The 13,358-nt window shown below is 43.1% G+C and overlaps 1 protein-coding gene across 2 annotated transcripts in view; it reads left to right on the top strand.

Moving 5' to 3' along the window:
* Window positions 1–12,803, top strand: part of MRPS6 (mitochondrial ribosomal protein S6) — a 67,389-nt gene extending 54,586 nt beyond the window's left edge. For both annotated transcript variants that reach the window (XM_043593668.1, XM_043593669.1), the window contains exon 3: window positions 12,187–12,803. In XM_043593668.1, coding sequence (XP_043449603.1) covers window positions 12,187–12,376 — 190 coding nt within the window. In that variant the 3' untranslated portion in view covers window positions 12,377–12,803. The remainder of the gene's footprint in view (window positions 1–12,186) is intronic.
* Window positions 12,804–13,358: the final 555 nt, after the last annotated feature.

Genomic DNA, 13,358 nt, shown 5'->3' with positions numbered 1-13,358 from the left:
CAGAGAATCCCAAGCAGGCTCCGAGCCGTCAGCACAGAGCCGGAAGAGGGGCTCGAACCCATGAACTGTGAGATCATGACCTGAGCTGAAATCAAGAGTAGGATGCTTCACTGACTGAACCATCCAGGCGCCCCTAGCATTCAAAAGCTTTTAACTCTTTGAACAACCCTGGAGGCCATGGCACATATCAATTTTTGGTGAGGCACTGATTTGAATCCTGAGGTTGGTATGTGAGAGCTAGTTTTTTAGCAGGCTAATGAGTGAGCCTAGATGCCCTCCAAGAATCCACATCACATTGTGGTGCTGTTGGTATTTTGTGTTTGTTGCTTTTGCATTTTATGGGAGGAAATATATGTGCTGGTGGTATTCCTAGGTCTTAGGATGGTTCTTGTGGTTGTTGTGGTTCCTGGTCACAAAGAGTTGTCAGTCTAGTTCGGGACTTGCCAGCATATTGCTGACCTAGGCACTGGCTACAGACTGCTGTATACCACTGCTACACACGTGCCACCTCGGCCCAAAAGAAGGATGTGTGGGTAGAAGAGTGCGTAGGTAGGGGAGATACCGCTGCCTCAGGGTTATCTGGGGAGTCTCCCCAGAGAAGGAGACAGTGCCTGGTGTTCATTATTATACCAGTGTATGCCAGAAAGAAAGTACAGATGTACAGACGTATGGATGTATGGATTCCACCTACTAGTTAAGTTGTCCCCCAGGTGACGTGACTTAGACAAGGAAGGAGCTAGCCAGATGCTCTGTTGCTCTTTGGGCCAGGTTGGGGTGGTTGGGAAGTTTGGGTCTTCTGGACCAGCTTTCCAGATAGATAGAGGCTTCTGGCCTCACCACCTGTTGTGTCCAGGCAGTGTCTAGAAACAATTGGAGCAGGACTCAGAGTTGTGGAAGGCATGGGGGGTGGCAGGTCTTACAAGTCTTGAGATTTATTCTCAGCTCTGGATTTGCTTTGGTCTCCCGGGGGCTGCTAGATTTTCTCTGCTTTGTACCTTCAGATGTTCACCTTGGTACCTTCATCAACTCAGAAAGGGAAGGTGGGTGTTGTAAAAGATTCTTAACTGCATTCCTCAGAGTCTAAATGGGGACGATGTCACATATGCAGAGGGGAGCGGTGGGAGTAGATGTTCCTTTAGACCCTTGCTAAAAAGGACAGGCATTTTCTGAGTCCTGGTGTCTGTCACTCTCGGCCAGAACCACTCCAGTGTCAGACTCCAGGACTGCACATACTAGTTGAAGGCTCTCTTTCCACTAGATGGGGCTGGACGGAGACGGAGCAGGCTTTCTGGTGGAGGAGAGAGAACTGTAGAAGAGACTGTGGTCCATATTTCAGTGTGCTTGTTTTTAAGAGGGTGCCCCCGGTTGGCTCTGACCATTTCTACCAGGTCTGATTTTACTGCGTTGAGATAGGACTTATTCCAGAAGGCGTGTGTAAAGACACTCTGAAGTAGTGAAGGAGATTTTTCTTGCCTGTTTCTTCCCTTCTTTCTCCATTCTCATTTGCATTAAAATGTGAATAAGTGCTTATAAGGTCTGCTGGCCTACATATAAGATGCCCTTCTATTTACGGGTAAGCAGAATGATAAAAATAACCGGCACTATGGTGAATCAGTGGAATTTTACTGACTCGCTCCCCAAATGTGTCTGCAGCTTACTCCAAGAGAGCTGGCACCCTCTCTAGAGGAGATTGATTCTTCTCTGTAGTTTTCCTGTTAGCTAACATTTCCATGTTCTCGTGCTTTCCTGCCAGCATTAAGTCCAGGCCAGCATCCTGACCCCATTCTTGTGTGAAGGTGCTCCACAACTGGGTTTCAAGGCAGGGCTGCTGTGGCCTTGGAGGTTTCTTTTTTAGTGGCAGCGCCCCAAGATTTGTAAGGATTCTGCTGTAGGTTTAGTGGTTTTAAAAATGTATGAGACCCAACAGCTATAAAAGGAAATAGGGCTTTTCCACGCAGAGTGTTCCTTGGTTTTAAGGTGAAGAATTCACTGTCTCAGCGAAGCCTGAAGCCAGCAAGGTTTAGCTGATACAGTCTAGAAACTGGCATTCAGATGATCTGTTTCCTATTCTCAAAAAGGCTCGAAGATGCTCCATGGTTTCAAATCCCTCCCATCCCCCTTCTCCACCCCCCACCCACCGTGAGCCACTCAGCGCTTCGGTGGAAATTTCCACTTGTCTGCCAGGGGGAAGGGGAGGCTGTGAGTGTGTGACTGTGTCTGAGAGAAACAGAGACAAAGAACATAACTCAAATTCAAGCTTGTGCTTTTACGGTAAACTTGTAAATAACAGGGTTAAAACAAAAGTGAAATAAAAAACAAATACGACCTTTAAACGTAGGAGCGTTGCCAGAAGAAGCCTATCTTCCCTCAACAACCTGGGGCAGGGAGGGGGCTGGTGACAGCTTGGGCACAAGGTGACTGAGGGAGACAAGGGGTAGGACCCCAGAGAGGAGGGGGGAAAGGATAGTGAGAAGAGATGCCGCTGCTGCCTCCCCTCCGCGCCCCATGAAGACGCTGCTGTGGTTGGAGTGTTCCTAGTGGCATCGTTTTCCATTATCGGGCTCAGTCTGTCCTGGGGAACCCATTTCTCTGCATCTTCTCAGATCCCTGGGGTTTTCAGTCACAGTAGTGGAGGGATTTGTAGTGTTGAGAGTGTCTTAAGAAATACCGAGGAAGGTGAATTACCACCTTGAATATGGGGGCAGGTTCTAGCCATGAAATAGTTCCCTCCAGCTTTTGAACACTGGAACCTGCAGTGAGAATTGCATTTGTGTATTGAACCTCTTTCTGTCCTTTCTCTCCTCGCCTGGTGTCAGTCACCACTTCACTTGTGCTTCTGCAGAGTTGGTGCTGCCTAGAAGGTCAGTGCTTTTCTGTAGGAAAGAGAGATGCCTGAGTAAAGCTGATTTCTGCCTTGTAGGTGAAGTGATTCATTAGAACCACACGTGGGAAAACCCCCACTTAAGTGTAAACACTGCTGGGCTTCGTGTTTCAGGCAGTGGCGATGCTTCCATCAGCCCTGGCCGCCTGGTGCGCAGAACCAGCTCGCCGGTGCCACCGAGCAGCACAGGGTTGAAGGTGCTGGGAGTGTATAATGTAATTAGACTTTAGATCACTAAGCTGGGTTCTCCAAAATGATCTGTCCATTCGCTGACTTAAACATTGTTTGGGGAATGGAGGGCTAACTGAAGAACTATTTTTCCTTCTTGGAATGCCAGCTTTGGGGGATGTCTAGGCAGTGGCAGTTGTAGTCCTACTTCTCTGCTCTTTTCAAGCTCAAATCGTGAGGATGGCGGTAAGAGAGAGTCCACATGTGTCGTGACTTTGGTCTTGTATTTTGGTTCTGGCTTGCTTGGTTAGGGGAAGAAGGAAAAATTGGTATTTAATTGTGGTGACTGAATCCTCTTGATCCTCCCCTCCCCGAGGGCCAGGCTGCAGGGGAGGGCAGGGCCTCTCGGATTCCTCTGGAGACACTGAGACATTCCTCTTTTGGCTCCCTTGCCTTGAACAGCAACTTATCTGGGTTTCAGAATGGTTTCTCCCGGGTAGCCTTTGGGATGTAAGGAGTGGGTATCAGGGGAGTTCAAGGTCATTTTTTTTTTTTTAGCCTAACTCCCACTTTTTCAGTTCTGTTACGGACCTGTGTGGTCACAGGAAAGGGATCCTTGCAGGCATCAGGAGCTGCCCAACCCCCTATTCTAAGTAGGCTGTTTCTAGGCTTCACTTTGTTTGTGTGCAAAACTGGAAATGCAGGGCTGCGCTTGGTACTCTCTCCTGCCCCTGTCATTCCTCGGGTCATCCTTCTGTAGTAAGAAAAGCCCAGCCGCCAGGAGGCGGATGTCCACGACCACCTCATCATCGCCACAGTCTCCTCCAGAACTGGCAGACCGGTGTAAATAGTGGGAGCCCAGGTTTCTGCCAGCCCAGTAGCCCTGTGACCTCTCTCCCTGCCTGGACTACATGTTCTGGGTGGTCCAGGCCATTATGTTCCTCCTTTTTAGCCTCCCTCTGAGGTGTGCCCACAGCAGATGTTCACTGACCAGTTCAGTTTGTCCACTCACATGAACAAAGAATATATACTGGCAACAACCAGGAATTGGTCATAGTCTTTTCTGTGTGGGGAAGCCATAACGGACCATTGACCCGTGGGCTTGGGCCACTGAGGTAGATGGAGATTGAGTTTGTCCTGGACTTATGCCTGGTTCCCTCATGGTGGGGTGAGACCACTTAATGCCCTAGGAGGGAGCAGGGGAGGTAGGGAGGTTCAGCTTTCACCCAGGACTGGTGAACACAGTAACATCTGCCCCTCTCTGAGCCACTTCCCCTCTTTTCCGTTTTGGTGGTGTTTCATTTTTGTGGAAATTTCCACAGTGTAATAAGGAGCATGGGAGTAGAAGCAGTCTTTGCCCACACGAACCCTAGGCACAGACCAGCAGGGTGATGAGCATGAAATGACTGTCACAGCTGTGGTGGTGGGCACAAACGCATTTGCATTTTGGCCAGTTCTCTTGTTTAGGTTTGGTTGCTAGAGGAGTGTCAGGACTGGTAGGGGGAAGGCAGAGTAGGTAAAAGGTAAAGGCTGTAAGCGTTTTTATAGTAACAGCGATCTTCCAGAAGCCAAGTTGCAGCCCAGTCTTAGGACTTCCAGGCTTTTCTAGCACTTCTCCTTATCCTTGAGAAACCTCCAGAATTCTGGCTGCAGGAACCAAGAGAGGTGGTTGATAGAGTGAGGAACTATGGGACCTGAAGTCTGGAACTTGCTTTTTACCCTGTGACCTGGAGCAGATCAGTTCCCCAGTTCCCTCATAAGTGACATGAAGGGGTTGAACTGCATTGTCTTCATGGTCCCCTCCAGCACTTACGTTCTGTGATTCTGTAACCCACTGGTCCCAGAGCAGTGTGTGGCTTCTTGTATCCTGGAGTCAAAAGATCTGCTCTGTTAGAAACCTGGCTGTGGCCACTCAGTAGCTGAGTGACCTTGAACTAGTGACTTAATCATTCTGAAACTCAAAGGAGGCCATCTCTAGGAGGCCCACTCTGAAAACTGCTAAAGCAGTAGTGTTGCTAAGAGAGGGCTCCTGGACCAGAATAACACCCAGAGGAACTTCCTCTTGCGTTTTCTGAATGGGCCACGTGAGGTGGAGCTTCTACTTCCTGCTTATCCTCTTACTCAGAAGCTATCTGAAAGATGTGAAAGCACTTTGAAAATTATAAAGTTCTATGTAAGACCCTTTCCTTTTAATTTCTGGAATAGGAGGTTTCTGATAATATCTGGCATCTAGCTTCCTTCTATCCTTGGGTATTTTTATCCTTATCACAAAATGGTATCCAGAAGCTTTGGATGTCTTAGGATTATTTGGTGAGTGCGAGTGTATGGAGAATGTTGTTCAGGAAGACTGCACGAGAGTTGAGCTGTGGGCAGTTGAGTTGGTCGTTGGCAACTGTACACCCGCTTTCTTTTAGAAACATGTTTAGTAGACACTGAGGCTAGCCCACAAAAATGCCTCTGGTACACTTGAATGGAAAATGGAAGAAAACATTGGTTGCTGAAGCCCAGATGCGGTATTTGAATAACTCGAATACTGGACTGTAAAGAAAGCCAGGCTTGACTCTAGAGCAGGAGATGTCTGTGGACCTTCTGGAGGTAGTGGGCACTTGGAATACTTCAAGGGCTGCCAGTAGTGATTGCCTGGGTTATTGAGTGCCCAGAGCATGTCCAGCCCTTGCTTTAGCACGTTCTTCCATATTACCCTATGTGTGATATGTGGCATTTCACCAGCACACTGCGTCAGGCTTTCAGCACGGGGCTTTAAGTGTAATAAAGCAAAAGAGGAAGACTAGTCTAGGGAAACTAGATGAAAAGCAAGGGAAGAGGAAGGAACTGTAGAATTAAGTATGGTGGGAATGTTGGCAAACAGAGGGTGAGGTCCTAAGTTGTCTGTGGTAGTTTGGAGGGACATTTTGATGAATACAGAATGAAAGAACAAATGAATGAAATAGGAAGAAAGAAATGCTGGGGCAGTGTTGAGTGAGAGAGTTCCCTGCCCTGCCCACCCGGCCACCATAGTTACTGGGGCTTGGGGGAGTTGGATAAAGGGCTGGGGATTGGCAAAGAGAAGGTAATTTATGACTGATCACAGTAACTTTTTAGGTTCTATATTAGAGCCTTACTCAAGGTAAGTAATCAATAATTAAATATCGAACAAATGAGCAGTTCTTAAGTTTCATGATTTGCAAACCTCGTGCCTTCCATGTGGTGCAGAAATAAACCAGTGGAATTACACCTTGGAGAATTTGGCCAGGTTGGTGTGTGATTTTCATGGTAAGTACAAATGGTAATATCATCAGTGAGCAGAGGTAAAAGTCACTTCCTAGAAGTTTGCCTGATGATAGAGGACTTTACACCATTTTTATTTCATTTCTTTTTTTTTTTTCTTTTTTGATTTTTTTTTAACGTTTTATTTTATGTTTTGAGAGACAGAGCGCAAGCAAGGGAAGGGCAGAGAGAGAGGGAGACACAGAATCCAAAGCAGGTTCCAGGATGTGAGCTGTCAGCACAGAGCCCAATGGGGTGGGGGGTGGGGGGCCTCAAAACCATGAACGTGAGATCATGACCTGAGCCAAAATCAGATGCTCGACTTACTGAGCCACCCAGGCGCTCCTGTTTCATTTCTTGAGAAATTCTGGGCGGCTTCATTATCTGTAATTGCTCCCTCATCGCTGCCACCCATATCAAATCATTCACCAAGTCCTGCCCTTTCAGCTTTCTATGTACCATGATTAAGTCAACAGCCTTACAGAGATATAATTGACAACACAGTAAACTACATGCTTTTATTAATACATATTACATAATGTATTCACATATGTATCATATGTATATGTACCCACAATATATGTTTGACATATGTATATATACCCATGAAATCACTACAAGCAAGACAATAAGCAGACTGGTCACCCCAGAAGTTCCCTCCTGCATCTTGTGATCCTTCCCTCCACTTGTTTCCCATCTATGACAACCATTGGTCTGCTTTCTTTCACTATAGATTAGTTTCTATTTTCTAGAATCTTACTTAGATACGATCAGACAGCATGTACCCCCCCCCCGCCTTTTTTTTTAACCATAGTTTCTTTCAATCAGCCAAATTATTCTGAGATTCATCAATAGTGTGTATCAATAGCTTATTCCTTTTTATAGCTGAGTACTAGTCCATCGTATACCATAGTTTGTTTATTGGTTTACATGTTGTTGGATATTTTCTGTTTCCAGTTTGGGATTGTAAGTGTTGCTGCTGTGAGCACTCCTGTACAAATTGTTGTAAGGACTAATGTTTTAATTTTCTTGGATAAATACCTGGGAGTAGAATGGCTTGATCATAATGCCAAGTGTGTATGTTTAACTTTTAAGAAAATGTCAAAAAAGTTGTATCATTTTGCAATCCCACCAGCAGTGTGTGAGAATGCCAGTTCCTGTCTTTCCTCACCAACACTTGGTATTGTTCAGTCTTCTTAATTTTAGCTTATATAGTAGGTATCTCTTTGTGGCTTTAATTTGCATTTCTCTAATGACTAGTCCTATTAAGCATCTTTCTCATGTGCTTTTTTGCCAGAATATATCTTTGGTGAAAAGGCCATTCACATTTTATGCCCCATTAAAAAAAATTTTTTTAATTAAATTTTGAGAGTTCTTTATATTCTAGAAGCAAGTCCTTTATCAGACATGGGATTTGCAAATCCCAGCCTGTCACTTGTCTTTTTTATTAGCAGTATCTTTGAAAGAGCAATTTTTTATTTTGATGAAGTCTAGTTTATCACATTTTTCTTTATGGATTTTGCTTTTAGTGTCATGTCTAAAGAATCTTTGCTTAACTCAAGGCCACAGAGGTTTTCTCTTGTGTTTTCTTCCAGTTTTATAGTTTTGTGTTTTATATTTCAGATCCGTGTCCCATTTGAGTTAATTTTTGTATATGATACAAGTATGGATCGAAGTTCCTTTTTTGCATACATATATAGAATTGTTGGCCACCATTTGTTGAAAAGACACTTTACTGAATTGCCTTTGGTCAAAAATCAGCTGTGCGTATATGGATCTGTTTCTGGACTCTGTTCTACTGATCTGTTTGTGTATCTTTATACAAATACCATAGTGCCTTGATTACCATAGTTTTATAATGAGTCTTGAAATCAGTGTTAGTTCTTCAACTTTATTCTTTATCAGAGTTGTTTTGGCTGTTCTAGATCCTTTGAATTTCTCTGTGTACCTTAAAATCAGTTCATCAATATCTAATAAAAGTGTCTTTTAGGGATTTTGATTGGGATCCTTTTGAATTTATTCATCAGTTTTAGAGAATTGACATCTACATAAACCTCCATTTAGGTGGGTTTTCTTTAATTTCTTTCAGTAATGTTTTATGGTTTTTGGTGTAGAGGTCTTGCATACCTTTTGTCAGATTTATCCTTAAGTACTTCATATTTCATTTCAAGGTGTTATTATTTGTTGCTAATACATAGAAATTTAGTTGACTTTTGTATACTGATCTTGTATCTTGCAACCTTGCTAAACTCACATATTCTAGTATCTTTTTTATAAATTTCTTTAGATTCTCTTGTATACACAGTCATTTCATGTGTAAATATAGACAAGTTTACTACTTATCAATCTGGATACCTTTTCTTTTTTTTCTTGCCTTGTTGCACTGGCAAGAGTCTCTAGTAAAATATTGAATAGAAATGGTGAGAACAGACACCCTTGTTTATTCCCAGTCTCAGGAAAAAAGATTCAGACTTTCACCAGTTGATATGATGTTAGTTAGTTCTAGGTTTTGCAGAGATGCCTTTTGTAAGGTTGAAGAAGTTCCTTTGTAGTCTTACTTTGCGGAGGGTTTATCAGAAATGGATATGGGGCGCCTGGGTGGTGCAGTCGGTTGGGCGTCCGACTTCAGCCAGGTCACGATCTCGCGGTCCGGGAGTTCGAGCCCCGCGTCGGGCTCTGGGCTGATGGCTCAGAGCCTGGAGCCTGTTTCTGATTCTGTGTCTCCCTCTCTCTCTGCCCCTCCCCCGTTCATGCTCTGTCTCTCTCTGTCGCAGAAATGAATAAACGTTGAAAAAAAATTTTTTAAAAAGAAATGGATATGAAATTTTGTTAAATGCTGCCGCTTTTTTTTTTTGCAATAATATGGAATGATCATGTGATTTTTCTTTTTTAGTTTGCTAATAGGATTTACATTGATTTAAAATGTTAAACCAGTCTTGCTTTCTGTGATAAACTCTGCCTGATCATGATATATTATTCTTTTCATATATTTTAGTAGTCAGTTTGCTAAAATTTTTTTTCATTTATGTTCATGAGAGATATTGATCAGTTTTTTCTTTTCTTGTAATGTCTTTGCCTTGTTTTGCCATAAGGGTAATGCTGGCTTCATAGAACACATTGAGAAGTGTTTTCTTATTTTCTGGACCAGTTTTGTGCCAAAACTGGCACAAAATTTCCCCCTCAGACGTTTGGTGGAATTCATTGGTGAAACCATGTGGGTCTTTGGTTTTCTTTGTGGAAACGCTTATAACTACAAATTTAATTTCTTTAATAGATATAGGACTATCCAGGTTATCTATTTCTTTTGGAGTGAGTTTTGGTAGTTTGTATTTTTTCAAGGAATTTCATCTAAGTTGTCAAATTTATTGCAAAATTTGTTTATAATAATAGTCTGTCACATCCTGTTATCATTTCACCTCTCCCATTCCTGAATATTAGTAATTTGTCTCTTTATTTTTTCTACTGATCAGTCTGACTAGAGATGTATCAATTTTACTGATCTCGGTGAACTAGTATTTATTTGGTTTTGTTGATGTTTTCTTGTTTTTCTGTTTTCTGCTTCAGAGATTTCTGCTCTGATCTTTATTTTTTCTTCCTTCCTTCCTTCCTTCCTTCCTTCCTTCCTTCCTTCCTTCATTTTCTTTTCTTCTCTCTTCTCTTCTCTTCTCTTTTTTTTTTTTTTTTGTCTTAGTTTGTGCTTAATTTGCTCTTCTTTTTCTGTTTTTTTTTAAGGTAGAAATTTTGAGGCTTTTCCTCTTTTCTTGCATAAGTGTTTAGTGCTATAAATTTCCTGCTTTAGTGGCATTCTGATATGTTGCTTTCATCTTCATTCAATTCACATTTCCTTTTGACTTCTTATTTGACCTGTAGGCTATTTAGATGTATGTTTAGTTTTCAAGTATTTGGAGAGTTTCCCGAGTTTTTTCTGTGTGATTCAAGTCCCTTTAGATTTATTGAGACTTGTTTTATGGCCCAGAATATGGTTGACCTTGGTAAATGTGCTGTTAGCAGTTGAGAACAATGTGTATTCTGCTCTTTTTGTTTGGAGGGTCTATAAAGATCAGACCTAGTTGGTTGATAGTGGTGCTCATTTTTGTATATCCTTGCTGGTTTTCTGTATACTAGTTTTATTGATTACTGAGAGGAATATTAAAAGTCACCAACTATAGTTGTGGATTTCTCTTGTCAGTTCTGTTAGTTTTCGTCCTGTATGAGGAAATTCTGTTGTTTGATACATACACATTTAGGATTGCTGTGTCTTCTTGGTGAACTGATTGTTACATACTATCTTTTTCTATCCCTCGTCATTTTCTTTGCTCTGAGATCTACTTTAATATTATTGTACCCACTGGAGCTTTCTTTTGATTAGTGTTTTTGCATAGTATATGTTTTTCTTCCATTCCACTTTGAATAATTATTTACTTGAAAAACTTTCCCACTAGGCTTGGCTAAGGGTGAACGATCACCTGGCAAGTTGTTTTGTGAGTTTGAACCCTCTTTGTATGGAATGACACAAAACGTCATCCTTTTTCCTGTAACTTCCTTCCTTGTTGAATTTGTCCATTTTCAGTTTGGTCTCTCCTGCTTTCCGTGAGAAATCCACCTTTCATGCTAACATGACACTACCGCTGTCAGATATTTACTGTGGACCTGTTGTGTGTTAGTCTCTGTTCAGGGTGCTGGGGAGAGATTAACAAAGTCCTTCTTACGGCAACTACGTTTTGGTGGAGTGAGATAGACAGTAAACAACTATATGCTGTATTGGTGGTGATAAGCTCTGTGGGAAAAAATAGAGAGTAAGAGAGAGTAATGAGGCTTGGTACGTGGAGCAAGGAGGATGTTGCATTAGGAGAAGTGATCAAAGAGGTCCTCTCTACAAGGTGACATTTGGACAGAGACATGACTGAGGTGAGGGGTGAGCTATGGGGAACTCGAGCGAAGAACATTTCTGGCAGAAGGAACAGTGAGAATGAAGACCTAGGATGGGAATATGTTTGGGGAGGAGAGTGGGCTGGAACAAAGTAAGTGATGTCAAAGGTCGCCTTAGCCAGATGGAACACTGCAGAATTCTGAATGACTGCACTGAAAACTGGCCTTTTGCAGCACTGTGGTTCAAACCAAACGGTACAAGGGAGGCTTAAACTTTTAGAACTGAGCGGAGGGCGTGGGCAGGGAGAAGGAAGGGCTGCTGCTGCTTTTGTGACATCAACCAGTTGAGCCGATCCAGTCGTTGATGTGGTGAAGCCAGTGAGCTGTAGGAGATGCCCTTCTGCGTTATTCTGCTGTGAGTGGAGGAACGTTAAATTCTTTCTCTTACTCAGGATTCACAGAATTTTCTTTCTGGTCTTTGTCAGCTCTTGAACATGGAGGGTAGTCTTAGACAAGTCCCAGGCCTTTCAGAATGTTTTTCCTTATTTGTGAAGTGTGGCTGGTGGTCTGCACTCTCCCTGGTGCACTGAGTTACTTGTGTAACCCTTTGGAAAACTATAAGGCCTTCCCTAATAAGATGTTTTCTCAAAAATAGTTTGCAAAATCCAGCCTTGTTAAATAGTAAATTCTGTTCTTAAACCCATCATTTTACCATATTGTCTCTATTTCCCTCTCTATGTAAAGTCACGGCACTTTTTGCTACCACAGAGTTTGGATTCGGATTTTCCTGAGAGTGTTAATGAGAAGAGCCATAGGAAGGGTGGGGGGTGGGCAAACACTTCTGTTTAGCTGGTCAGCTGGTACTTTCTATTTTGACAAAGGTGTGTATGTGTTTTTGTGTAGTTGATCTTTATCTGGGCAGGAGTAGAAAACATTGTCCAAAATAGTGGAAGTGTTATATTTCAGAATGCAGGAATTCACACATTTTTATTTTATTGCAGGTATTTCTTGGTGGATTTTTATGCACCAACAACCGCTGTGGAAAGCATAATGGAACATTTGTCTCGAGACATTGATGTGATTAGACCGAATGTTGTAAAACACCCTCTGACCCAGGAAGTAAAAGCTTGTGAAGGGATTGTCCCAGTCCCACTTGAAGAAAAACTATATTCCACGAAGAAGAGGAAGTGAGAAGATTTACCAGATTATAGCTTTATATTTAATTCTATCACTTTTGAGTACCATGGATTAATAATTTACAGACTTGACCCTTCTATAAGAGTGTGTTACAGGTGCCATTTGATTTTTCGAAGGTATTTTTTAGCTCTTGATCTCCCTTGCCCTAAGAGGTTGGGGAAGGGCTCGGCTTAGAGCCACTCTGTAATCTGTGGTACCAGCACGTTGTTCTTGACTTCATTTCATTCGTGTGATTTTTTTGTTGGTGAGGACTTTGCCCTACAACAACGCTAACACCATTTTGAAGAGCAAAGCTTCTGAAAACTGCCTCAGACTGCAAGCTCGTTATTCAGGCTAGTCAGCCATGCAAAATAAAAATTTAAGACCACTGCATTTATATGAGTAACTTTTGACCAGAATAATAAACATAATTTCAGAAAAACTCGGGGAGGTCTTTTGTCTCTTCACCTGCCCCAGCACAGTGAACCGCCGGAGGCCCTGAGCGCCGTCCGCCCAGAAGCCCGGAATGCCCGCGGTGCGTGGGAGGGTAACCTGGTTACCAGCCCAAGGGCAGAGACTGGGAGAAGTCAGGGGCGAGGGTGGGGCAGGGATGTGTGTGTCCCTCCACTACCGGGCATTCTATAAAATCAGTGACTTTTTCTTTTATCTCACAGTTAACTTGACCATAGGTGGGTGTTGCTGTCTGTAGGGGGACGTGAAGTGCTGTGGCTTGAGCTCTCGCGCTGCTTCCTCTCATTCTTCTACCCTCCCCCCGCCCCCGCCCCCGCCCACACCTGCCTCCTCTCCTCTCCCCCTACCCTGACCAGTTGGAAGCCGGTGGGGTTGCCCAAAGAGCTGGCTGGCACCAGTGCCTGTGGCCAGTGGCACTCTGAGCTCTTAACTTAGGGAGACTTCCAAGGAGCTACATCTCTTTTTTTCTGTTTTTTATTTGATACTTAACGGACCTGCTTTTTAAAACCACATCTTGAAATAAAAA

Source organism: Prionailurus bengalensis, chromosome C2 (assembly GCF_016509475.1).
Source record: "Prionailurus bengalensis isolate Pbe53 chromosome C2, Fcat_Pben_1.1_paternal_pri, whole genome shotgun sequence".
NCBI lineage: Eukaryota > Metazoa > Chordata > Mammalia > Carnivora > Felidae > Prionailurus > Prionailurus bengalensis.
The sequence above is the reverse complement of the archived record's forward strand: the minus strand, read 5'-3'. Positions and strand labels throughout refer to the sequence as shown.